The sequence below is a fragment of the Homalodisca vitripennis genome, chromosome 5 (assembly GCF_021130785.1).
Source record: "Homalodisca vitripennis isolate AUS2020 chromosome 5, UT_GWSS_2.1, whole genome shotgun sequence".
Lineage (NCBI taxonomy): Eukaryota > Metazoa > Arthropoda > Insecta > Hemiptera > Cicadellidae > Homalodisca > Homalodisca vitripennis.
In genome coordinates, this window is record NC_060211.1 from 143,986,917 (window position 1) to 144,014,242 (window position 27,326).

General features: G+C 30.0%; 2 protein-coding genes across 2 annotated transcripts; both read left to right on the top strand.

Annotated features, from left to right (window-relative positions):
- Nucleotides 1-2,157: 2,157 nt before the first annotated feature.
- LOC124363645 lies at nucleotides 2,158-7,315 on the top strand. Its single transcript, XM_046818906.1, has 5 exons — nucleotides 2,158-2,250; nucleotides 3,943-4,003; nucleotides 4,770-4,870; nucleotides 6,519-6,675; nucleotides 6,962-7,315. The coding sequence occupies exons 1-5, from the start codon at nucleotides 2,158-2,160 to the stop codon at nucleotides 7,036-7,038; spliced, it is 489 nt and encodes a 162-aa protein (XP_046674862.1). The 3' UTR covers nucleotides 7,039-7,315.
- A 1,869-nt stretch (nucleotides 7,316-9,184) lies between these two features.
- Nucleotides 9,185-25,940, top strand: LOC124362964. Its single transcript, XM_046817878.1, has 6 exons — nucleotides 9,185-9,254; nucleotides 16,590-16,703; nucleotides 16,877-16,937; nucleotides 18,821-18,921; nucleotides 19,344-19,500; nucleotides 20,925-25,940. The coding sequence occupies exons 2-6, from the start codon at nucleotides 16,605-16,607 to the stop codon at nucleotides 21,101-21,103; spliced, it is 597 nt and encodes a 198-aa protein (XP_046673834.1). The 5' UTR covers nucleotides 9,185-9,254; nucleotides 16,590-16,604; the 3' UTR covers nucleotides 21,104-25,940.
- The last annotated feature ends 1,386 nt before the right edge of the window (nucleotides 25,941-27,326 follow it).

Below are 27,326 nucleotides of genomic sequence, written 5' to 3' on the forward strand. Positions count from 1 at the left end.
CCTGATTCATTTTCTTTAAAAACAATAAACTGAGTAAAATTATGCGAAAAATATTTGATGAAGTCACTTTTTCATGCTTTACCAACCTACCAAGATTTAAATTTTTTATGTTCTGCCGAGTCCTTTTAAAATCTGTTGGGAAGCTTTATTTGTTAATAAAAAGCTTGACTTGAATACATTGCGTATAAATATATGTCAAATTACGTATTTTATAATATTTTAATTTCAAAAGTTACTTGTATCGTGTACATTATTTGGGTAACAGTAAAGAACTGTCTTTCGAAAAGTAATTATTTGTTTTTTAATTTTTATCAACAGTACTGGCTTATCAATGTCATGGCTTTTCACCCGCAAAACGAGAGAAGCGATTGGATTGGAGAGATAAGTTCACAAATGTTGGCGAGAATACTCAGTGTGGCGTACTATGGTTTTGTAACGATTCAAGCAGTGTCCAAGTAGTCAAAAATAATCTATTAGTGCTAGTATAATCGACTGGGCATCTTCCATTTGAAGCACGTAAGTACCTAAGTAAAGTATACCTTTATGGGCAAATCCGACTGAATTGACCACTTCATATCTGAAATCACCAAGTACTTGCACAGGTCAGGTAAGGCCAGCTACCATTACTATATAGACTGTAATCCTGCCTCCAATATGATTTGGTTTTTGAGTAAAACCAATTTCTTATTATATTCAGAGGTAATATAATAAGTTCAATATACTACACAAAGTTTCGACGTTTAAAAACATTTCGGTCCCTTCTTGAATTCACGATCTCGAAAACAACTTTATTTTCTTAAGTACAAATATTTAGTTCCAAATAGATTTTAATTTCATACAATAAATTGTTTTTCCTTATTACATTTAATTTATTGGGTTAAAACAAGGGACATGAAACACAATTGTTTTTGCCAGATTTCACATGGGTTTTCAAGCTTAATGCTACAAAAAACATTAATATTGTTTTAGTAATATTTTATAAGGTTCTACCTAGAATTTAAATATGGTTTTTGATATATTTGGCACTTAAAATACGCTTACAGTTAACAGAAGGATTTTTTTAATAACATTTGTAGGCCTATATCTTAAAAATGATATAAATGTTTATGGTATGAACTCAAATTATATTGGAAACAAATCGAAATTATTATTTTAAAAATTACTAAACATTACATTATTAATTTTAGATGTTATAGTTTATCAAATATTTAACATTAGTTTATAAAACTTTTTATACTACTATATTTAACAAATAATTATTGGTACTTAAATTGATGACAGAAAAATATTATTGTACTACTCACTTTAAAAAATATTTATCATGACCTACGGCTACAATTAGTATGCATGTTCTAAAAAACCATCCTTTAAAAACTAAAGTTCTTTTGTTTTGGATTAAAATGGGTTAATTAAAATAAGGGGTTAGTCGTATATATATAAAAAATGAGGATTATTTTGTTTTTCATTCTAGGACAAAAATGTTCCTATGGTATTGAGGTTAAATGACCCAATTCCAACTAACTATTAATTAATTTCTATTGATTTAATTTAGGAGTAGACATCCGTAATGATTTATTTCATCTAAATAAGATTAATTTGTTATTATGAGGTATTTTATGTATATAACAGAGTGTAGCTCTACGCCATAATTTAGGAGTAGACATCCGAAATGATTTCTTTCAATTAAATACGTATAATTTGTTATTATGAGGTATTTTATGTATATAACAGAGTGTAGCTCTACCCACATATTTAATTAGAAAGTGAATTATTATTTCTTATAATCTGACACGATATTTTTAGATAGACAGTCAATTTTCTTACATGTACAAAAGTATTAGATCTCTAAAAGTTACCAAAGTAATTTTAAGACATGAAGCAACTGTTATTTTATCAGTAGTATTAAACAACTATGTTTACTTCCAATACCGGTTTTGCGCATTAATGTTATGTAGTAAGTAAGATGAATTTCTGGAGCACATATACTTAAATGATATAACGGTATGGACTATTTAAATATAGTTTTGTTCTACCAAACTTGCCTAAATATTACAGAACAGTATCGTTTCCTTTCATTAAAATGTCAAACGCACTAATATTGTAAATATTTTGTTTTTTTTGTAGCCTACTTAGAAAAAGAACAGACACTGTTGTAATATGAGAAAAGTGACATTGCCAGAGCTACAAGACTTGCTTGCGGTTTTCGTCTCTCTTCGCTCTGGATCCAAACTATTTGGTTTCATCTCTCTGGTAAGTTAGCACAAGTGATACTCCACTCTTATTAAACAGAAGAACGTAGCCATGAGCTACAGTCTTGTGGTTTCGCCTCTCTTCGCTCTTGATCCAAACTGTTGGCACAAGTGATACTCTACTCTTAGTGAACAGAAGGAACATTGCCAAGAGCTACAGTCTTACTGCGGTTCCGTCTCTCTTCGCTCTGGATTCAAAATTATATGGTTTCATCTCCCTCGTAAGTTGACACAAGTGAAAACTCCACTCTTAGTGAGCAGAAGTTAACATTTCCAGGGATAAATCTTGCTGCTGTTTCGTCTCTCTTCGCTCTGGTTCAAAGCTTTTCAGTTTTCTGTCTGTGGTAAGCTAGTATAAGTCATACTCACTCTGAATTACCATAAGGAACGGAAGGGTGGTATATATCAAGGGTGGCCCACAATTAACTCCGCTTATTTCTCACTTGATTTCCTCTCATCATAATAATGAAAACCCCCCATATAAACATATGTCCGAAGACGCTTCACAAGCGAACTAAGGCTCAGCATAGGATTTCACCAGATTTACTGCGAAAGGGCAGAAGAATAAACGAAATAGTTTTTTATGGGTAAAGTTAGGTGTAAAATTTATCGGATTTCATGTATAATTGACTGAAAAATTGAATAAAATACGTCCCAGACCTGTAAGAACACCCATATCTGAGATATTAGACAAAATATGCAAAATTCTGTCTCGAAATAAGTGCTTTGTTTGAATGTTAAGTACATTCACAGAAGTAATGGTTAATAAACAAGGAAACTTTATAACAAAAAAACATGTAGAGAATTTCATTCCGAAAATAGTATGTTAAATAGGTCAGTAATAAACAAACACAAAACTGCAAAAATTAATTAATTTAAAACAATACGAATAAGACAGTAAATGCAATATCTGTTTATTAAATTAACGTTCTTCGTATTTTGTAACTTTGTGTCTTGTATATTATTATATACTTATATATATATATATATATATATATATATATATATATATATATATATATGTGTATATATATATATGTATATATATATATTATTTAAAACGCATATGTGACAGATACGGCCAAATACAATATAATTGAATCGTAAAAAAGTAAGGGCTCTGTGGTGTAATGGTAGCACATTCACCCGGCAAGTGAGAGATCCGGGTTCGAGTCCGGCGGAGCAAGTACTTTTTTATGATTGAATATATATATTATATATATATATAATGTACATCTTTGGAGTATGGTTGGCCTTGAGTTCGGGGTCCATGGTTGGAGCAAGGGACAAAATTCTGTGTATTTTGTAACTTTATGCTTGTTTACTATTGGCTTATTTTACAAGTACATCATTCTCTCCAGAATATATATATATATACATTTTTAAATGGTTGGAGTATGGTTGGTCTTGATTTCGAGGTCCATGGTTGGAGCAAGTGACAAAAATTCTCCGGGAACATCATTATGAAGTTGATTACGATAGGCAGATTTCTATGAAATCTTATTCAAAATGAAGGAGGAACATGTTAAAATTGATCTAACTTACATCACAACATATTAAGGTCGTAGGAACTGTCGACAGTTTAAAATCGACCTAACTGCAAGCACCCTTCTTAAACTCAAGACAGTATGATCTAATCTGAATATTGTAACTGTGAAGGAATTGTGACAATTGATATTTATCACTGTTGCAGATAGGGAGCCTGTTCATCTGCTTAGAATGTGCCTGTGCTATAATATTGTTTCATGTGCACCGTAAGTTTATTTTTTCATTTATTTCTTTTTAGTCATACACTAGATACACGACTATCCGAAATGTTCTTACCCGATGTTTATTATAGTACGTTAAAGTTGTTCGTAATCCAGTTACCATTGGTATAAAATCCATTTTAAAAACACAAAGTTACTCATCTAATACTCTTATAGACAAATCTATGTATTTCTATAGTATTAAAATCATATTATTTGGCTAAAAAATGTCGTTAGTTTGAACTACAGTGAACGTGTCATAAGTGGCTGCTGCTAGGAACTAGACTATGTACTAAACCGAATACTTGAAATAATTGTTATGATTACAATCAATCAATCAATATATATCAATCCGATAGCAATGGGTTACATTATGTCTATAAACAGCGAACGACAACCCACGCTGTACAAATGCATTTCAATACTAAGCAGAGGTTGAGTATTTAATGGCTTCTGATAATCGCGTCTCTAGTGTATTAGTACATCTTGCTAGGTATCTAGCAGGTTTTGTAATAATTTGCTAGTAACAGAAATTAAACAGACTTTTCAATGTGCGCTCTGTAAACTAGTTATATAAATATTTTCTAACTTTTTTTTATATGAAAAATAATGCTTAAATGATTTTTGGGACACCACAAACTTGAGTCACTGTAGAATTATAGTTATTATCTTCAGTATAGCTCAAGGATTGCCCATTTAATTCTAGATCTTATCTGTAATACATGTGTATATAGTTATTTTATCTTCTTCCTGATAAAAACTATGACTGTAGCGCAATTCATAACTACGGCGGTAGGCGCCTTGGCCGTGGAGCTCCTGGTGCACATCGTCCACTCTGTCACTTCGGTGTTCTTGCTCTTGGGAGTATATCAGGTAAGGCTGCATAACTTACATTTTGATTTTAAACTAGATATAAGTACATAATATAGTATAATAATTTGTTTACAGTCAAGAATTTGTATTTATTCAAATTGATAGTTTAGTTTAACTTCTTTTCCATTCGTAATAAAACTAATTACTTATGTTGTTATGGCGAAAATAAATACATTATGCTGTGTGGTAGATAGTAATTAATGTTTTTTATAGTATAGATTCTAATGTATTCAATTTAGAAGGCAGATTTCCATATGCATCCTTGTTCTGTATCATCCCATTTATCAAAGGCGACAGTACCTTAGGCGAATATCATTTCTTTTTTAACTGAAAGATAAGCATGCAACTTTCAAGAATGCTTCAAGGGAGCCAGTACACCTTAAAATTTCAAAAAAAGCTTGTTTTGTGTTTTTGTGATTGCTTTTGGATAAAAATTGTAAAAAGTAAGTTGCAATATTTCTATCATTTAAAAACGTCAAGAATGGCCATTAAAGGGAATCTGAAATAAAAAGTTTAGGTTGAATATCTGGAAACTGGTTTTTTTTTTTATTTACTATGAACACACTACCTCAAGAACGAATAGAGCTTATCCATAGTGATAAAACTGTCAGGATATGTCCATAACTAAATCTACTATAGTATGTACTGCAATCATTATCATAAGTAAATACTAACTGTAAATATTCTCGATGAAATTTGTTTTATAGCGTGTAATGCGGACAGGGTGAGTGATGGGTTGGTGAGGGATGACGGACGACCAATTTGTTTTCAAAATGGCTTCGCGATAGACATCCCTGTAAGCGGCGAGCTACACTTACACCGCAAGTGTATTATGGGCACATTCATGAAACATAATGGAAATGTTTAACCTCGTGATTAGTGTAATAGCAACAGCAACTACCCAAGTGACGTTTATGCCAACTGTGCTCGATCGCGTACAGTACATTGCTTATCATTAAACCACGATTATTCACCGAATACATGAAAGATATTCCGAATTACATGATTCACCTCATCAACCTTAGTCCAAATTAACGCGTTTAGTTGTAATCACACCGAAATCCCTTTTAATGTAGTTAATTAAAATGCTTGAGGAAGAATAATAACGAATTTTTAATTACATATTATAAATGCAGTAATATTACATTCAGTCGTAAAATTTTTAGTGCGTAAAAATCGAATCAAAAATTTACTTTTCATAAAATATGTTCCAATACGTTGAATGGTAATTCATATCTCAAGCTTGAGTTTATACATGTTATTAGTTATTTATGTTATTGCATGAACCTCTCATTCTTTTCGTTTCTAGCGGATAAAAGATCTCATGGCACAGACTCGTAATCAAAGTCTTGATGCACAAAAGGGGAGAACTATAACGGTAATGATGGAATCAATAAAAATTCCTTTCTTATATTTTTATATCCGAAAATGGTAGAAATACCAATCACAACCTGGAACGTCAACATGTGGTCATGAGCCCAGTCAACTAATCTTCAGCCTGCAGGTTTCTATGATTGGGGTATCAAATTCATAAAACCATCTTCACTGCAGTCTGACATAAATTTGGACTGTTTACAACTGAATCAGTTTAGGAGATGAATTGTATTGTTTGCTACTATACCCTCAAGTGACTTCATTCCTCTTGCAGGATAAACCTAACCTCATGTTCTGGTGGCTGATTACTGCCGTGCTGATCTTCGTGATGGAAACCTTCCTGTTGCCATCACTACTGATCCGAGCTCTGACTTTACACCTCCCTTTCGACAAGGACTACAAGATGATCTGCATTACGTTGCTGATGATGAGTGAGCATATGCCTTTTCCTACCAGTTTCAGTAATTAAATAGGTGTAAATTTTTACTCTTACATGCCTTTGAACTACTTAAATTAAGGACAAATATCGTTTAAAAAAACGTTTAAACAATGCAGATTTTGAAAGAATGAATCGGGTAGTTGTATGTTTTAAACTCATTACACTCTAACTTCCACGAAAACTTATAATATTTAGCTTTAATAATTGTTTGAATAATCAGCCGGTGCCAATGTGAATTTCAAGCATCAAATGACAAATCTCTGTCTCTAATGTTGCAGTTGACGACGTATACGGATGGCTTGTGGTCCACAGCTACTACAGGAAATTGACTCCTCAGGGCACGGACGTGGTTTAACTGCACTGACCTACCACAAGAAGAATTGTGGGGAGAGAGTTGATGGAGTTGACATTTGAGAGAAAATTCACAAGAGGAGAAGATAATTAGAAAAGTCTTCTTAATCATGACTTACATAATTAGTCCCAACACAAATAAATTTATAACAGTGATTTTAAAACACAAACCTATAATGTTATCTTGTAGCGTGAACTATGTAGATAATTTACTTGCCTAAAACTAAAATTGTAAAAAAAAGCCAAAACAAAACATACAAAGCTGTTCAGAAAAATGTTGAGTATTATGAATTAAATAAAGAAATGTCTATATAACTAATGATTTTATTCCTTTCATAAAAGTTTAACCATTAAGGATTTCACACATTGAAAGTATAGTGATCTAAAAGCTTCAACTTCAAAGTGCATATGTCTACAATATGTTATTAATATGTTTAATTTAGTGTATCTTCAATCCCTCGTTCAGTAACAGAGGACTATTATGGCAACAGAGTGAAGAAGAGCCACTTGTTGGTTGAAATAAAAGATTACGATTAAATTAAATTATTTCAGTTCTTTAATTGTAAATTCAGTTTTAAATAAAGATAACATACTTCAATTAATATGAGTATATTGTGAAGAATGTGATCCAAAACGACGTTTCTAACAAATATACTAAGCTAATAAAACCGTATTGATTAATGTTTATGTAAAGAAAGCATAACCATTTCTTATCTGCTGTTACCAGTTTTTAATAAATTACTACCTATTATTATTACAAAACTTGAATTTTCATACCACTAACTTAATATTAGTTCTTATTTTATGAGGGTACAATTTATCAGTCACAGTATACTTTTAAATATACGACGGCTTCGACATTACCAGGATCAGTTGCTAGGTAAATATGAAACTCTTAGATAATAACGTAAGATAGTGGAACAGATAATGACAATGCGTGATATTCTTGGTAACTTGCAATATCTTTATGTATACTCGAAACGGAAAAGAGAGTCAAAATATCTTAATACATAAACTAATACTGATTATCTCATTGGTACTACTGAAGTAGGAAATTAGCGCCCTGTACAATATTGGACACAATATTTTTGGAGACAATTGATTAACTTATAGAGGTATTTATACCTGTTGCGTATAATGGTATAATGGTTGCGTACCGAATATAATGTTATCAGAACTGTTATTGTGGTTTTGTTAACATCGCGTAACGATTATAAAGATTTAATTCAGAACTATTAATTTAATATAAATTTAAATTATCTACTGATTTAAATTTAAATGTTAATCTTATTGTTCATTAACCTAAATAATTAATCTACACCGGTTATTCAACTCATTTATTTCTCTTAGTGTATCAATGACTGTTAAGGGGCGCAAAGAGAACAAACAACGGGCATTCATAGCTTCGAATGCAATAAGCACAAAAACAGTTTCAAAGAAAATTTGCTCATATTCCGTCATCGATTTTAACCAGTAATACATTGCAATTTGCTTCTCATCTCCTATACTAACATGATATTCTTATAAGGACCTAAATTTAACAAGAAAAAAACCTGTTATGCTGAGCTAAAAAGGGTTTTCACTTGTTTTATTAATATGTATGTTATACAACTTATATGAAGTTAAAATAGTGCTTATAGTAATCTTAAATCAGAACAGTACTTTTGACCATGTTTCAGAGCGTCATATTACACTGTACGTCGTCGCCTATATTACTGACCGTGTTATATTTGAGGTGGTCTTCCTCTGTGTCAAAAACAATGCAAGTCTTTGTCACAACTTATCTACTGATTCAAAATAAGGAAAATTGACGTTCACTTTAAAAACTGTATATATAAAAACACAAATATATTTTATTTTATTAAGTTAGTCTGTATTAAAATTACTTCAATTTAATATTTACTTTCGATTATTGGAACATGTAGTATAACGTTTCGTTATTTCATTTAAATATATGTCAATACTATATTGTGTTTAATGTTTTATACTATTACAAAAATTGTAATGAGCTACAATTACTCCCTCATTGTTGGGTTTCTTTATTGCTGTGGCTTACAAAGTAAAAAATAAAATATTTATTACTCAACAGCAAAAGGTACACACTGAGAAGTTTTTTGTTGCAAGTGTTGGTTACTCTCTTCAATAAAAACAACAGCTGATTGCGACTTTGACAATCTGATGGATTGGAGGGGGTAAGACTAAGTGATACTTTCAGGGGTGGTATGTTTATTGTTTATTACTAACCCCTTTATTTATTTGTTTAACAAACATATAACATATTATGTTTTGCTACATTTTTAAAATATGTATTATTCAGTTTTATATAATAAATTCTTGCATAATGTGAAATTAAACAAATCTACTTGTTTGATTGTTAGAGAAAGTAACCTGTACTCATACATATCTTTGTGTAAAGCTTTATCGGGTATTTAAAATTTTGAATTTCAAGAATATTTATAGTCGTTTAACTTTTTATGTTCCAGTTCTTTTGTTGTATTTGTGTTAGCCTATAAATCAAAACTTTATTTGTGACCAAGGCTAGGAGTTATCCAATTAGTTTTCTTGTTAGGCGTAATATACTTTATAGGAGGACTAGGGATTTATTTAATAGGAGCAATTTGCCCTATCATAGGATAGACTAACAGGTAGATATCTCAGGTGTTTTTAGGGGGGAGGGGTTCTATCAACGACAGTTTGCATATTTTACTAAATATTAAATTACCCACTTTTCATTATTTGTAGTTTAAATGTGAAATGCTTAGAAAGTGGAGCAGTGTAATTAGCGGTCACTACGACAATCATTCCAGTAAAGAAACAAAGATTATGAAAGAACGAACGAAGAATGATTAAAAATGCTTAAACTATCAAATACAAAAAACTGCTATTAATAGTTATATACAATTGATTATTGCTATCTCTGGGTAGCGTATTAACAATAGTATATATTACATATTTAATATGTAATAATTCAAATTATTTCAAAGAAAAATCACATGACGTATGACATTTGAGTAATGGCTACAGGGTAGGGTATGATAAGCGGACCCGGTTTTTTATATTGAAGAATGTAATCATCGATACCTAATATTCGCATCTCAAATCCTAGACTATCAATCGATATAAAAGTATCTGTAGTCCTTAATAACAATCATATGTTTTAAATTAAAATATGAATTTAATATTAACAGTAATCAAACAAATTACTATAACCAAAATTTAAAAAATTAAGACGACCATATTTGCTCTTCTTACAGTTAGTTTTTTCTTTCCCACAAATTTCACATAATGGGTTTTTCGGTACGAGTCTAACATGTTGAAGTCACGAAAAACATGTCTTAACATCTTTCGAAACAATGTCGTGTAGTTTTCTAAAATTGACTGCCATTTTTAATAATCCAATATTACTTATATAAAATTGAAATATTACGTTACGAGTATTATTTTTAAGTGTTTACAGCTGGTGGTGATATGGATTATTTAAGTTAATTGTTCAAAATAATTAATTGGTATCGATTGATTATATCAATGGTTATGATTAAGTAATATAGTTTGCCAATTTTGATATAAAAAACCGGGTCCGCTTATCGTACCCTACCCTGGCAACAAGTGCAATGGCGATGAAAATGCATTATTTTTGTCATAGGCTTTTAGACACATTAGTAGTAAGAAGTAAGTTATGTAAGTTTTACACTGCCTTGTTTGTTACTTTAAATAAATACAAGGATAGTTTTCAATTTGTCTTTTAATTATAAATTTGTTAGATATAATAACATAAGGTGAATTATACTATAATTTGGAATCCATATTAAATAATTGGATTTGACATTTCAGTTTTTTATTGTTTGGTAGTTGAGATAATCAGAAATATCAATTATTCTATTGCCGTGTTTGCTGCTTATTATACTGCAGTCTAGAAAGTTCACAGAAAACAATTAAGGTGTGCATTCAAACCTTAAATATAAAAAAGTCGAAAAAGGAACTAGTAGGTTAGTTCAAAAAGTTAACACAATGCTGCAGCACCACCACAGCATTAGTGACTAACAAAAAACCTAAAGATAGTACCAATTAGTATTAGCCTAGATGAAAACTATAATAATTACAAATGCTTGAAAAAGCTAAAATATATTATAAACTCGCCATACAATAATATCCTTGGTATGAATTCTCTCTCAAACATGTTATTCATTAATTTTTATGTATTACTAGTAGTTATCTGCGGATTTGCACTCAATTTCCCACTGAAAAACAGAATGTCATTATATTTCTTTGGAATGACATTCTTAAGAAAAGGTAGTGGTGGGTCCACCAGACCCCTATTTTAGTAAATTTTTAACAAATGTACCAAAATGCTTTTTTTAAATTATTTTGATTTTATCATAATGTAGGTTGTATTTAATTATTTTGTCACAGTTTGAAGTATGTTTACCAGATGTTTCAATTACCTGCATTCTTTCTGATTCATAAAATATTGTGTAAAAAGTAACAAATTTCAATAAGTTGGTTTAGAAAATTAATATGATACCATACAAACTTTTAAACATTATAAAAATTTAAAGTAATATTGAAATTGTATTTTAAACATATTTTCTTGTAGTTTATAATGGTACATGTCTTATTATGCTTATTCAAAATTACCCTACTTTTAAAAGCTTACTAAAATATACCTTAGTGATTTACAAATATATAACACAAATTTATTATTTTGTACTTTATTTAATTTACCAAATTCACTGCTTATAATTAGGAGTGAAATGTAAAATATAAAAAGTACACAGAATTACTGGAGAAAATTAATGAATTAACTATAATTCTTTGTTTGAAGGTTATTTTTTACGATGGAAGGATTGTGAAGGAAACAGGATTTTTCCAGACATTTGCCATCGTTCAGTGAAACAAGAAATCAGTAACACTATGTTTCTGTCATAGGTTGTAGGTGGTTAGTAGACGAATGCAGATGTATTGTGACCTGTATTCTGTAGTTCAAGTTTTAATGGTTAGTTTTTGTGTATAGTTTTTTTATTAAGTGCATGTTTTTAGAGTTAGTGAAGTTGACAAACAACACGGTGGTTGTGATTCCTGACTTGCGTTCCACAACGCATGGTGTGATTTGTTTATTTTAACCTAGTTTTTAATTATGTATTAGGAACTAGTTATTTACCTGAAGAAGAGATCAGATTGAGATCTCGAAACGTAGTGTTACTGATTTCTTGTTTCACTAAACGATGGCAAATGTCCGGAAAAATCCTGTTTCCTTAACTATAATTACTCCTTACTCTAATTCAGCTTCGGGTTCAAGCACTTTTCACATTTTTCATGTGCTCTATCCACATTGGTTTACTAAACCTTGCACAGGAAACACTTGTTCTTAAACGTCCCTGTTCCTTGGGCACACTACACATCGAACTTTCCTTCTTTTTACATTTGCTCTGTTGGTGTTTCCTTCATCCAATGGAAATTGTACAATCTTCTTTGCAGATTGCCAAATATATGTCAGAATATGAGCATTGAAAAGTTGCCGTACAGCTTATAGCTTTATCATTGCAAATCCAATTTCATCCTTATTGTCATCTTTAGTAGAATTAATGTGGTCAGAAACAATGATATGGTCCTCTTCATCATGATTGATTCTGGCTCAATAAGAAAGCTATCAATTTCACTCTATATCTTTATAGATATTGCCTAATTCTGGTTTCTTTAAAATGATAATTACATGGAGAAGTTCCAACAGCAACAAAACACATAAACTAGCATAGGGTATAACAATATCCCAAGGCATTTTGAACCCTCCTTGACTGCAGTAGAGTGAAATGAACTGACGAAAACCACTTTAAAAGATCACACATGAGTTAACATGGAACTACTGAAAAGCGCAGCATTGCAGCTAACCCCTTCCAGTTGTATCTAGATTTACCAAGGTGGGGGTTTGAAAACACCCTGAGCCAGTGCTTAAGGTTTAATTCTCCTGAGATAGCAGCTTTTTGAGATTTTGAAAATAGAGATTGAAACTATTTTTATTTGTACCCTGAAAATTGTGGAATAACTCAAATGTCTCTCCGGACAATATTCTGTGATATTATATTTAATAGCAAATCTAACAATTTAAGTAATAATTATTTTAGCCAAATGTGAAGGAATCCTAAAGGCAAAGTCCTTAGATTTTCAGTTAATGCACTTATGATGTAATAAATGGTGGAGCTAATTTTTACATTTTTTAATCAGAAGTGGGCATATTTTAAGTAAATTATACTGCCAGTGTTCATGGTTAAGAGTTTCATGTATTAAGCGAAATTGCATATGGTTTTTATTTTAGATTTTGCATGTGTATCTAAACGTACTTCTGATCTGAATGAATTATATTTCCCACCTTGGTTGAGTTTGCCTTGTTGCCTTGATGAAGGATAAAAAGTCTGAAAAGCCAATTTTGGTCAAAAAGTGTATATTTATAGCCATTGTAATTTAGTTCCATTTCAGGTGGTGCCATAGTTTGAGTTTGCCTGTTTTTTCCCGATCAAGAAAATATATAGGCTATATACGCATATCGGAGAAGCTTGCTTCTGTCAAAAGACAACTAAGAGGGGTTTTATAAGTCTTTAAATTTTTATTAAAGGTAGATAGCAACTTTGTCTTTCATATCTGCACGTCAGTATTAACCAGGCACTCCATACTTAGTATTATTGGTAAAATTTTACAGTGAAACTTATATTTTTCCTAAAAGTTTAAATGTTCTTATTTAAATATTTTCTTACTCTGTACTCAACAGCGGTTACAGAAAAGGTTGAAATAAGAGGTATTGTTACTATCAAGCTTACTCTATGCTTTTAAGACTATAAATGTAAACAAACAGGCTGCAGTATAGTATGCGGCCACCACGACAAACAAACCAGTGAAAGATGTCATTGATTATAAATTTGAAATATTGTATTCAGAAACATTCTAATTAAATTATAGTTATCCATAGTTAAGTATCCCAGCTCTTTTTAATGTATTGAATAACAATATTCTTCCAAATTATTTTAAACAAAGTAGGTACATCATATAGTTCTTTTTTTATTAATGGTTGCAAGTAAGATGTTAATGTACTATTATTTTTTAAGGTATAAAAACAGTAACTGAGTTATGATGAACTATACCTATAATGTAATTTGTTTCAACATTTTGGTTATGGTAGTTTAGATAATTATGAATATCAATGATTTGATTGTGATGGTGACCGCTTATTTTACTGCAGTCTTAATTTAAAATAGTGGTAATGAAAGAAGGTTTACACAGATCACTTGACTACATTTAACAGGCTTTTTCAATAAATAACATTTGTTTGCTGTAATGGAACTTTAGAGACCGGATTTTTTTCACAAGTAATCGTACAGACCAGTATAGTGTAGTTTAGAAGGATTTTCAAAATTGTAATAGGCCTATATGTTAATCAGGGACCCAATAATGTTCATTTAGAGTACCAGTACAATCAGCCCTATAGTTTTTACATGATTAGTCACACTTACACTCACAGGTATCATTATAATTTTATATAGTAGTATAATATTTTGTAATTTTCAATACAGAAATAAAAGTTTATGAAAAGGATGTACCAAAATTCAACTTATATGAAGTTGCCTAGAATTTATCTGCCTGGTTGCCTAGATTTCAAAATTAAAGTATGATGTTTGAAAAGTGATTCTTGTTGGAGGAAGAAGAATCACTAAATCACATAATCTCTACAAATATTGTAGTATCAATAATCTCTAACATTTTTAATATTTCGTGTTATCGTTGTTTTCTTTTAGGTTGTGTACATTTATATCACCCACTATTACTATCTGCTTGTTTAGAGTAGAGACTTTCTCCAACACACCTATTAGTATGTTCATGGATAATGTTCAGATAATGATCTCTCAGACTTGTGATGAACAGTATCAAACCAACAAGTTATTGTTACTCTTAAAACAAGTTTTTTCAACTATAATCTTTGAGACGTAATTTACAGGTATATCATCGACACCATGTATATCTTTATATTGGTTTCTCTAAGTTCTCCTTTTGTTTTTCCTTATTTCTTCCTTATATTCATTTATACAACTTTGTAATAGATCTCATTCTTCTGTAACTTTTGCCCATCTGAAGAGTTTCTTTACTGTGTTTTAATATTTCCGATCTTTTTATCCACTGATATACATAAAATCTCTTTGACAACCGAGTCATATAAGCTTATTGCCTCTAATGGAAAAAATTTTCCTCATACATCTTTATTATGACATTTCTAGCATTTGTGCTAACCTTTCCAGTTCTATTTAATTTTTTGATACTGATCCAACTCTAATAACCCTTCTGCTAATGACTCTCTATATCCCATCCAGTTGGTTAAATTGAGAACCCTAAAGGTTAAATTTATCTTTAAATCAATCTCCAGATCAAACCTTAGAAATAAAGAAATCTTCGGTGAAACTTACCATCTGATTAAATATATATTGTTTTGGCCTTTTATTAAGGTGATATCTAACACCTCCTGTGCCTTTATAGTAAAAATAGGTTCTGCCTTCTTATTAGCTAATTCTAGATCAAATCTTAAAATCAAGTAGCTCCTTGCCTCTTGTTAATGTTGAAGCTGCCCCAGAAGGTATGGTGGGTGTTGCTGTTAGATTTGAGGACCAGTGTTACTCTTTTCCTTATGCATTATTCTAACAATCTTTTTAGAACAGGGTATAGATGGATTCGGGAAGTATGCTGGAACAAAAATAACCACTTTGCCCATTTTCTTCATGCATGAAAATACTCACAAAATACCAAATAATATAAACACCCTTACCGAAACATTGGTCTTTGAAACTCCCTGGGAAATTTAACTTTTTTATTGGCAGCCCTGCAGCATGTGTGCCGCTGTCCGCCACAGTAGCTACCCCCCCCCCCCCCAACTCCTTCCTACAACTAGAACCGGTTTTGGCTTAGTTTCACTTAAAATGACTTGGACTATCCTAGAGAGAAGACTCACGATTCCAAATTTGCCCCATGACCTCAAGGGCATACTTGTGGACTTTTTTTGAAAATCTCATGAAGAAAATGCAGAACTTAATGACAAACTCTTTGTTCAACCAAAGATAAAAACTTGTTCAAAGTGTCCGTGTGCAAAGTGAAGAAAGACTGCCCATAAATGTGTAGCATGCTCTGACCATGTCTGTCTTGTATGCAGCAAAAAGATTTGCATTTCATGTGCCTAAAACCACTAAAGAACTTCAAACGTCAAATTTTACAATTCAATATTCTATGTGCAATTCAAGTTTCAAATTCTAAAACATTAATTTCTACATAATTTTGTACATATTAACAGATCTTGTTTGTATTTTGTTTTATTATTTCATTCAAAACCACTACTACTGATATTATAACGTTTTGTATTAAGTGAACAATAAGGGTCTCCTAGACCGGGTGTGTCTGTTAAGCTCAAAAAATGAAGGATCTTAGGATTTTCTTTAAACATAAAGCCATGTGAAAGTCATGTTTCGGTAAAGGTGTTAAACTAATTAAAGATTGTGGGAGAAACTAAGCCGTTTATTTTTTGTTTAGGTAGAGATCAACAAAATGGACAATATAAAGATCCCATACCTCCCAGAACTGGAGACTTGTTGTGGCTGCTTGTCTCTCAGGGAGGGAGCTAAAATGTTTGGAGTGATATCGCTGGTAAGTGCAGAGAGAAGAAGCATCCAATTTTTCATATTATCATAAACCTATGTACAAAGAGATTGGTTCTTGGAATTGTCTTGGCTGTTAAATTAATTAATTTACTTACTCTCTGCTAGACTTTACTTATTTTTTTATGTTTTCCAATGTGTTATCCTTTGTTTTTGTTTCAGTTGGGAAGCATATACATGTGTTTGGAAATATTTGCAACAATCATCATGATATCAGTTAATCGTAAGTATTTTAAGTGTTATGTGATATTTAAAAGAATTAAAATATTAATCGTAACCTACAATATAATTGAGATTCATACTTCAACTCTGTGAACAGCTTCAGTTAACCAAGGAAAGATTTAGCATAAAGTTTCGACAGGAACAGAATGGAGGTCCCTTCCCTGAAATTTTTGTTGTCTAAAACTGTATTTGTGCACAAAACAAAAACCACGAGAACCATATATTTGGAAATGGCCCATGACCCCTCTGCCCCTCCTCTCCTTAAAACCACCATTGCAGCTGACTACAGACTTTATTATAATACCCCAACAGTAAGTAAATGGGAATTTAACCAATTTAATTAAGCTAAAAAGAACAAATAGATCATTTTTTTAAAGTTTTTGTAACAAAGTTGTTTTATATTGATTTTATCGGTCTGTACTTGTTATAAACAGTACTATTAGGCTAAACATGGAATCCTTCTACCATAAGATTTAACATATGTTGTAGTTTTTTAAGATTTAATATAAACTAGTTTCACAGTAACTAATGTTTGTAAAATTAATCATAAGAAAGATTAATTTAAACATTTAGAGACTGCAAATATTTCCCAGTAATACCTGAACTATTCCCAACTTAGTAATCTATTTCTCTTGTGGTTTTTTGATCTGTGTTTATTTTGCTACGAAGTTGTTAGATATAGGACCAAGAGAAAGCATAACCTGGCAATATCCTTGTGTTCTTTTCCAAGCTAAAGTTCTCATGAGTAGTGTTGTTTTGAAATCCATGACGAACTTGGGTATTAAATTTAGAATACTGTTTTTATTGTGGTAAAGATTCTGATTTAACGCTTTTGTCCATAAAGGCCCTTGGTCCAAAATCATCCTGAGTAAGCCATCATCCTTTAGAATAGGAACTAGAGTTACACATATGTAGCAGCCAAGACTGTCCAGTTTCCAGCACAGGATGGAATAGATAAATGTTAGGAAGGAATGTCAGAGATCTACATGGTTGCAGTGTACCGGCAGAATTTTAGATTTAAGATTTTCAGCACTTACCTTTAGTACAAGAAAAGTATTTTAGGTTTGTAACTATGCAATTATATTTACTATAGTACAAGACATATCATTGCAACCCTGGGTTGTGGCTGTAAACTGTTGTGTAATGAACTTAAGCCTGAGATATATTGTTTAAAATTTTCATGAGTACATAAGATTAGTTTCTTGCAATAAAGCTGCTATTAAAATTATGAATAAAGAATTTTTTACATTATTAATAAATATTTAAATCAAACGACCAGGCTTGGAATGATATGTCTTGTATTATAGTACCTGAAGTACTATTAACAGGTCGGATATTTCTATAACAACTTGAGCGAGTTTTAATAGAATTTTAAAATTGTATATGAGCTATGACTCTGCAACTCTTACTCACACTTAACTCGTTTGAACAAGTCTTCAATTCAACTGTTTGAGCATGGGGTTCAAGGTTGCATTGTAGACTGGAATCTTAAGAGTTTTGCTGATCAGATGTCATTTGCCAATGGATGACCACTAGTGTGTAGGTTTGAGTGGGAGCAATACTTAAAAAAAATTATTTTGAGTGGTAACTTATTATAAAATTTAATAAACAGTTAAGTAATCAAATTCTCATATAAATGTAAATTATGGACGTCAAATCACAGATGTATGTTCCATACCTGGTAATCATGATTGGTTGCACAATTTGGATGTCTATGTAGCATGTATGAGAAGACTATGCTGAGACTTAATAGTAAAGGGTAGATTTATATAACAGTTTGGTTACAAATAAATGATATGGCAGTACAATGTTAACTAAAACATAACAGATTTTATTACAACAAGCCTCCTATCAGTCTATCTCTCTTTCTCTATTTGTATACAGCTGACTACGTGGCAGAGGGTGCTGGAATCCTCTTGTTTGCCATCCTTGTCCACTCTGTTCACATTGGCACTTCAGCCTCGCTTCTCTTTGGTGTATACAAGGTGAGTTGTACTTCTAAAAATTGAATTTGGATGAAAGATTTATAATCGTATCTTGTAACTTTTGACTAAACATTATGTTTCCATATGAATTTTCATAATATTAAGCCGGCAATGATATATTTTCACTTTAAATGAATTATTAATTTAAATGCTAACACTTTATAAGACTCAACTAGTCTACAGTTTTATAATACTCATGGAGCTGAGTGTAGGAAAACAGTGACATAAACACATTCTAAATTGAGTTGAAATTTGGTCTTTTTAATACATAAATTATAAACTATATGTATGAAGCGTCATTGTAATACTACACAAATCAGAAGGCTAAATATTAATAAAATTACCAGATTTATAATGCTTGAGTGGTAAAAAAATTAAATGTAAATTTTATATGATTAGCCTGGATGTGACACCTGTTGCAGGAGAGGAACAAGCCTATGTTCGGTTGGCTCATCACCGCAGTAATGGTGGCACTCCTGGAAGCCTTTGTAGTCCCATCTATCTATATTCGGGTCCTGATATTCCACAAACTCATAGAAGTCAACTATAAGCTAGTCTTAGTGACCATCATAATGCTCAGTGAGTTAAATAGTTATTAATCTACAGTTAAACATGAACAACCAATATTCAACCCATAATAATAACAATGTAGAAAAAATAATTAACTGTAGCATGCCCCAATTAAAATAAATTTATTTAGTTTGTTTTTAACATTTAGTTTAACTATTAAAACTAAATTATTTTTAAGTATTTATTTTATTGCCTGTTTCTGAAATTTTTAATGAATGTTATGAAATTTGGATACATTTTTAAAGTCAAATCCTCCAGTTGTGCTCTTTTGAAACAAAAAGACTGTTAAGTATAGTTCACAAGTAAATAAAGTATCCATCATTATAATCAAATAAATAATTTTTTATTGTTCAAATATTGAAAGATCTTTGTCATTCCTTGAAGCTCAGCCTTAACAGCAGTGTGTGTTTTAACAGTTTCAAATCCAAGCAAACAATTTTTTGTTCAGTTCCAAAATGATAAGGTGTGAGATACCAATGTTCTGCTAAAAATGCTAGACATCAAACGGCAATTTAGACAGGGAGCTTCTTTTTATGTTATATTCTAACTATTGATTTTTCTTCATTTACATTGGTTTTTTTTAATGTTGTTTATAAATAGATTCTATGTATGCATATAAAAATGTTAAAACTAACTTTTATTTTGCACAACAAATTTTAATACTTTTATTTTTTTAATATAATAAAATATCACCCCACATCGTACATAACATTGTTATAAATTATGTCAGTAAATAAGTTACTTTTTGAAAAACCATATAGAGTACATTCAGTAAATAAAACAGCATAGGTCTGAGTATTTTTGTGTAGGCAGCAAAAATATTGAAGAAGATACTTGAAAGGGGCTTCCCACCACTTCTACAATAGACAAAAAAGTTAATAGTAAGACTAGTTTAATTACAGGTATCGTCGTTCTGCTCAATGTAAATAAGATTGTTCAGCACATATTTCAAAGTCAGTACATCAGTGTTAATGATGATATTAATGATAACATATTGACATATTTTATTATTTTGTATCTGATATGAATAATTATAAACATCCAATTCGTTTCTAATCTGAACAAAATTTGATCTCGTTTGCACTGTTATTCATCAGTGAACTGAAACGCTCATGAGCAAGTGTATTGAATAAGTATCTGTCTGCTCCATATAAATTACTTTTTTTGAACATTAAATAACTTCCTCGTAGCAAAGCCAAAGGGCGTATGGAATTGTTTTTTAGTCAGCTGAAAGGGACTGGAAGTCTTCCTCTTCACTTTCAGGTATACCAATCTAGAGTTAATCTCTGTATCTAACCTACTTTTGGTATCTATGAATTTTAAGAGTTATTCATCCTTTGATCTTTAATTATTAATGCATAAACATATTGAAAGCTCAAACTAATTGTAATATGAATATTGAAAGGTTCAGTTAACAATGTGTTGTTGTACAGTTGATGACATCTACGGTTGGCTAGTCGTGTACAGCTATTACCGAACTCTTGCACGTCCCAGACAAGACTACGTCTTGAAGATTGACTCACCCTATGGATGCCGAAGGGGAAACTTTGTAACTGAAGTGTTCACACAGCATTTTAAAAATCCAGGTTATATTATTTTTTACATACTGTAAAGCATAGCTTATAATATTTTTACTCAGGCAGCTACAGTCATCCGTTTTCTTCATGGACATTTATTTATACTTGTAATGTTATAAGCTAAATTGTCCACGGAGTGTGCTGACAGTAGAAAATGTATACTGTGATAACTTGTGATTTAGTGAACTTTTAAACATGTTCTGTCCCAGTGATTCCATGGTGGTTGGCATTAAGAGCTTGCTACACTGCCACTACTAATGGTAGTGTCATTTATATATATTTTTTTTTTACTGTATACAAATACTTTACTATAAAATATGGTATATTTTAATATTATTTGTACTATACTCGTTTACTATCAATCATGTCTATTTACTCTTCCAAGAATAACAAAGTTACTTTGGATTCTATAAATTTGTCCTAAAAGTATTGTAGTTATTATTTTTACAACGGTCAACTGCTAAAAATCAGCCGTTTTAATCAGCTGACTGAAAAAAACACTAAATGATTTTGATAATGTTGAAGAACAATATATGGAAGTCCCACGAAATACTTATGCTGACCTGATCAGCTACTGATGTTTCTGCTGAGGATAATCTACGATAATCCAATCAGGCTGGTATAGCAGCTAACATGTTGAACATTTGCACTTGTACTTAGAAGTTTAGATATCTATGTTTTCCATAAATATTATTTATAAATTTAGGCTTTGTGTGTGTGTGTGTGTGTCATTTAAGCGTCTTCATATTTATGAAATTTTAGCACAATTTTTATTTTTTGTATTTATTTATTTATTATTTTTTTCTTATATCAGTTGTTTTTGTATTATATGTACTCGTATGATACTGCATTTTTGTGCATTTACAAGTCTCTTATATTTTTTTTTAATAGTCCTCAACAAAATTTCTTATTAAAGCTGTTATTTACAAATTATATTTAATAAAAACAACAAATAATATCAAGAGAACTAAAACATAGCAAATTGTTAAATAAAACTACCTCTGAATTGGTGGTAAACAATACAAATTATGAAATAATAAATTTATTTATTTATCTTTAAGATTATCAGCAGGCAATGAGCATGATAGTATTGTTAGTTGTGAGATTCGATAGGTTCTGTGCTGTTGGAATTTCATTTAGTATGTATTTCTTAACCATCAAAATTTATAGGCTGTAGCCCTATATAATAGCTTTTTGTCTATAATCGTCACCCAAATACTTTGTTTAGTCTGGTCACTGCATTGTAGCAAATAGTAATAGGTCTACAGAAATGTTAAATTGATCGTTATTGAAATGGTAAATTGATTGTTATTGAAATGTTAAATTGATTGTTATTGAAATGTTAAATTGATCGTTATTGAAATGGTAAATTGATCGTTATTGAAATGGTAAATTGATTGTTATTGAAATGGTAAATTGATCGTTATTGAAATGGTAAATTGATTGTTATTTTATAAGTAGAATACAGTAAGCTGCCAAACATAATAGTTAATTATAAACTAAATGTGTTCTGAACAGAATTTTTTAGATTAAATGTGTTCGTTAAATTTTAAAAGTTCAGATGAAAATATATCCTTTTTTTAGAAGTATTATGTACATTTTAGAACTTTCGTATGTAGTTTTAAACTTTGATGGTATAATAATATACTACTAATAACTTTAAAAAGTTATAAAAAGAGTTTAAATTTTATTTTTTTTTTTCAATAAAACCTAACAGCACAGTAAAACATATTTTACATAGTTATGTAAGAAGGCATAAAACTATTTATGAGAATGAAATATGGGCTGTTTTTGTTGTTTTGTTGTAAGCTCCATAAGCCCTCTACAATTATATTTTCATTACTAAGAACCCTGTATTTTAGAGATTAATTTTAATCTTTTTAATGAATAACCTGAGTTAAACTCAACTGTTGGTTCATAATTATTGTTGTAAGTTTTAAAACTTGAATACTGGGATGAAATCCACAATAAGTATTGTGGATTGTACGAGTATTACTAGCATGTATTTAGTGACTTTGTTGAGATTGTAAACTCAGTTGTTGTATAAGTATGATAAAAATTATCATACAAAAATGTTGTTGGCTTGTTAAATGTGATGTAGCATATAATGCATGTGATCTAGCATATAATGCATGTATTAATTATTCCTATGAATGGTGTACTTTTTCTGTGAATATATAGAACCCTTTAATAGTTAATAGAAAATACAAGAAATCTTATAGTTTTGCTAAATGTTTTCCTTTTTTTATGGGACCAGCTTTTAATACTGATATAAAGATTTTATTTAATCAATATTACTTAATTGATTTTTTGTGTTAATAACTATTATAATGGAAAAACGGTTCTTTTTTTGTTATATTAATGATTTGGAATGTTTTTTCACTGGTTTATTTAGCCCTTGAATTTCTATAAGTTGTTGCCTGCAAAATTGTTATATTTTATAAATAAATTAGTTTTTGTCAAAGTAAGATCTGATTTGCAAAGTAAACCTTTTTTAGCTCATTTTGTGTATTTTTTAAATTAGAAATAAAATTTTTTCTGAAGCATTGCTTTAAAAATTTAATTTTTGACTTGTTTGTTTACATTTTTAATCCAAATAAAAATAATAATTAAAATTTTGTTTAATAACTATTCACTTATAACATTGGCTGTAATGTACTGATCAAGATAATATGTAATAGTATATTCTGTATCTTAATTATTACTATTCTGCAAATTTTTAAATGATAACTAGCAAAATAGTGCCTGCCAGGTTTTGCAACTGCTACTTTTAGAGTTGACCTCCAGAGGATCTATTAAGACACAGCAGTGGCAAGAATGTAGTCAGGAAAAAGTTTTGGGGGTGAGGGTCAAGACAATTAATTTTTCCTAAAGTGGACAAAAAGTAAGGCCACATTTTGTCGCTTGAAAAATTCTTGACCCATATCTGTGTGAGAACGATCTTTAAGCTGTACATACTGTAATACTGAATTATTTAAATAATAATAATCATTTACTAAAAAAGTAATTGAAACAATTAAAAAACTTGGGGGAGGGTCCGGACTCCTTGGACCCCCTCACTGGCTGCATCCTTGTGCAGTGGCTCTTAAGTGCATTACATCATAGACGGCTGTTATAGTCATGGCAGAGGCCTGCTGCCTTATTTTAAAAATAAGTATTTAATGCATCACTATTTATATGCATTTTTAGTTTAGATAACAATTATACTGTAGCAATTTAGTGAAAACAGATCTTTTACAATATGTTTCAAAACCTTACAATGACATTGTTATAGTACTACTACTAACCACTAGGAAACAGTAGTGCTATGTAGGATCCAGTCAATTATGATGTATTCGTAACAAGCAAGATGTAACAGAGGTGTAAAACTTTGTATGTATTTTATACTATTGTTTTCATCCAAAATACCCGAAAACTCGCTTGATTCCAACAAGGCTTGTTATGAATTTGTCTTCCTGTTACATTATACATTTAAATAATATATTTTTATTTAAATATTACCCCATTAGTGCCTTCTGTAAACGAATTCCTGTTTTCACTGATTACCTCATTAACCTCAAAGTATAATTAAGAATCTTTTTGAATTGGTTGAAGAAATATCACTGTCAGATTTATAAGGAAATAGTGCCTTAGTTGAATACTGTTATATTTTGGACTTTCAATTTAGGTACGAAAACTTTGATATGCAATGAATGGCTACTGTTTTTATTATAATTATACTATTACAAAACAGAACTAAATGTTAACATATAAGCTGTGATTTAAGCACCTTGAATTTTATTAGAATGAATAGAATTAGAATGATTTCATATGTAAATGAAATCTGTATCTATGATGTTATAACTCATGCTTTCATGTATTAAATATTCAAGTTGCTAACTATAGTATTTGATTGTAAACTAAAAAATCAACTATAAAACAATTATTTTGATTATTTGCATGTTTTAAATTGGAAACAAATTAATAATTAAAATTATTTATTCAGTAATAAAATATTAATGAACTGTTTAAGATTGTAGTTTGTAACAAAATAAATATATTTTGTAGTATTATACAGGTACATAGGTTTGGAACATTGACAGTTGATGATTCTGATATTGATAACTATCGATGTAATATTACTTTCATAATGTCTTTTTGTTATTATATTCTAATTTATTTTTTAGTATTATCTTAAATTTTTGTACACTATGTGATAACTTATATGTTTGTCTATTTTAGTACTTTATTATTTAACCCTCTATCTAGTTTGTGTTGGATGTCCTATGATGAATATGTGCACACTCTCTCTCTTTCTCTCATGTACACACATGGTGAATTTTCCTGATATCAGTAGTAATTCTAGTTTCTTTCTGCTTGTATATATTATATACATTATTGATTAAATTTGTATAAATGGCAATATATAATTTTTATTATATTTTTGGACCTTTACAACTTTTTTTGTTAAATTGATATGGTTCTTTTCATTATAATAAATGATATAGTTCCTAGAAATTACATAAAATTGGCTGCTTGATGACTCTCAGGATTGTATATAATGAAAATGTATACATTTTTAAAGTACTGTCTATTTCCCTTTTTATACTTTATTTTTACAAACTTCTAAATAAAAAATATTCCTCTATATTTATTTATTTACATACTGTATTTGAAATGCTCAGGAAGTAAAATTATCAAAGAGGGTTAATATTGTTGTTGTATTGATGGCATAAATTATTTAATTTGTTGTGTTACTAATGTTGTAAACTAATCCATATTTTAAACTACAACGTACCTTGCACTTGTCTGTATTTACAATTTTTTATTGTTTTGATACAAATTGTTCACACGACTGTGGCTTATAGACAAATAAAGTGATTATAAGACTTAGGTGGTATTTTTGTTTCAATACCTGTTTGCATATTTCACAAAAGAAACCTCTGAAAAAGAAGAAATGCTTCTCACTTGGAAAGTCCAAAGTTACTCACTTAGAGTAACTTTGTTTTTGAAATAAAACAATTTCGTTAATTTAACCAAACATTATCTAGGTAGCAAAATTCGTACATTGTAATTAATAGTAATATTGCTTGTTTTACCATGTTACATAAAATATTCATTGATTTGTGTTTGAACTAATAATTTAATACATCAAAATGGGTTTTTATCTGTATCTCAGTATCTATATTTTAAATTTATGTTTTGTAATATTTGTATAGACATATTCTGTACTATTCTAATCATTTATAATTATAGACAATATATTATCAGAAACATATTAAAATATCAGTACCATACAGATAATACACATTTTGGTTACTAAACTTTCTATTTTTTATTTTTTGTTTTGTCTTTAGTACTTAAAAAATAACTAAAAATTGTACCCAGAGTATCAAGTTAATGCATACTGTTATACCTTTATCTCTAATAAGGTTTAGACTATATCTAATTAATAGATCATTTAAGATTTTGAAAAAAATTAATATAAAATTATAATGGTTGATTCAGATTGCTCTTCGAGAATATACATTTTAAATGATAACAGATCATTCACTCATTTAATTTTTAATAGTTTAATAATATTTAATCAATTGTTGGTATCATAATTATTTGTTTTCTGTTGTAATAAATTAAAAGCTATGCAAACACTTAGTAAGATATTGATTGTCTTTATTTCGTTGAAAAACTTGTAAAAAATATCAGAATTAAGCGGTGGAATGTACACGCTTTTATGTATGGTAGTTGCTAGTTCTGACTATATTGGGAGCTAATTAATATAAAATTATTCTGTATTCTAATGTTTAACTGCTGCAGTTGTCTAAGACAATATTGGTACCAAACTGTAGAAACAACATTAAAGCAATATTTATTCTGCTGGTAGAAGGATAAAAATGGATACAGGACAACTCTGGTGACTGTATACCATAGGTGAGACGAAATTTTAAAAAATTATACCACTCATAAATCACACATGAAATTATAATTTATATATTTTATTATATTTATTTTGCAACTTATAACTTTTTAATTTTATTGTTTTCATTATCTTCTATATATAGTTTAATGCTGATTTCTACAAGAGTGTTTCATCATAAGTAGCTAAAGAATAACTTAGAATATTATTTCACAGGATATTATATTTTACTAAATCAGAGGGGACATTAGACTCATGCCCCCACTCTGGAGGGGTGTGAACTGCAATTAATAATTAAATGACATTAATTTCCTCCAATATTTTGAAAAGAAGTTTTTATATAATGAACAAAACTGAGTTTGAGT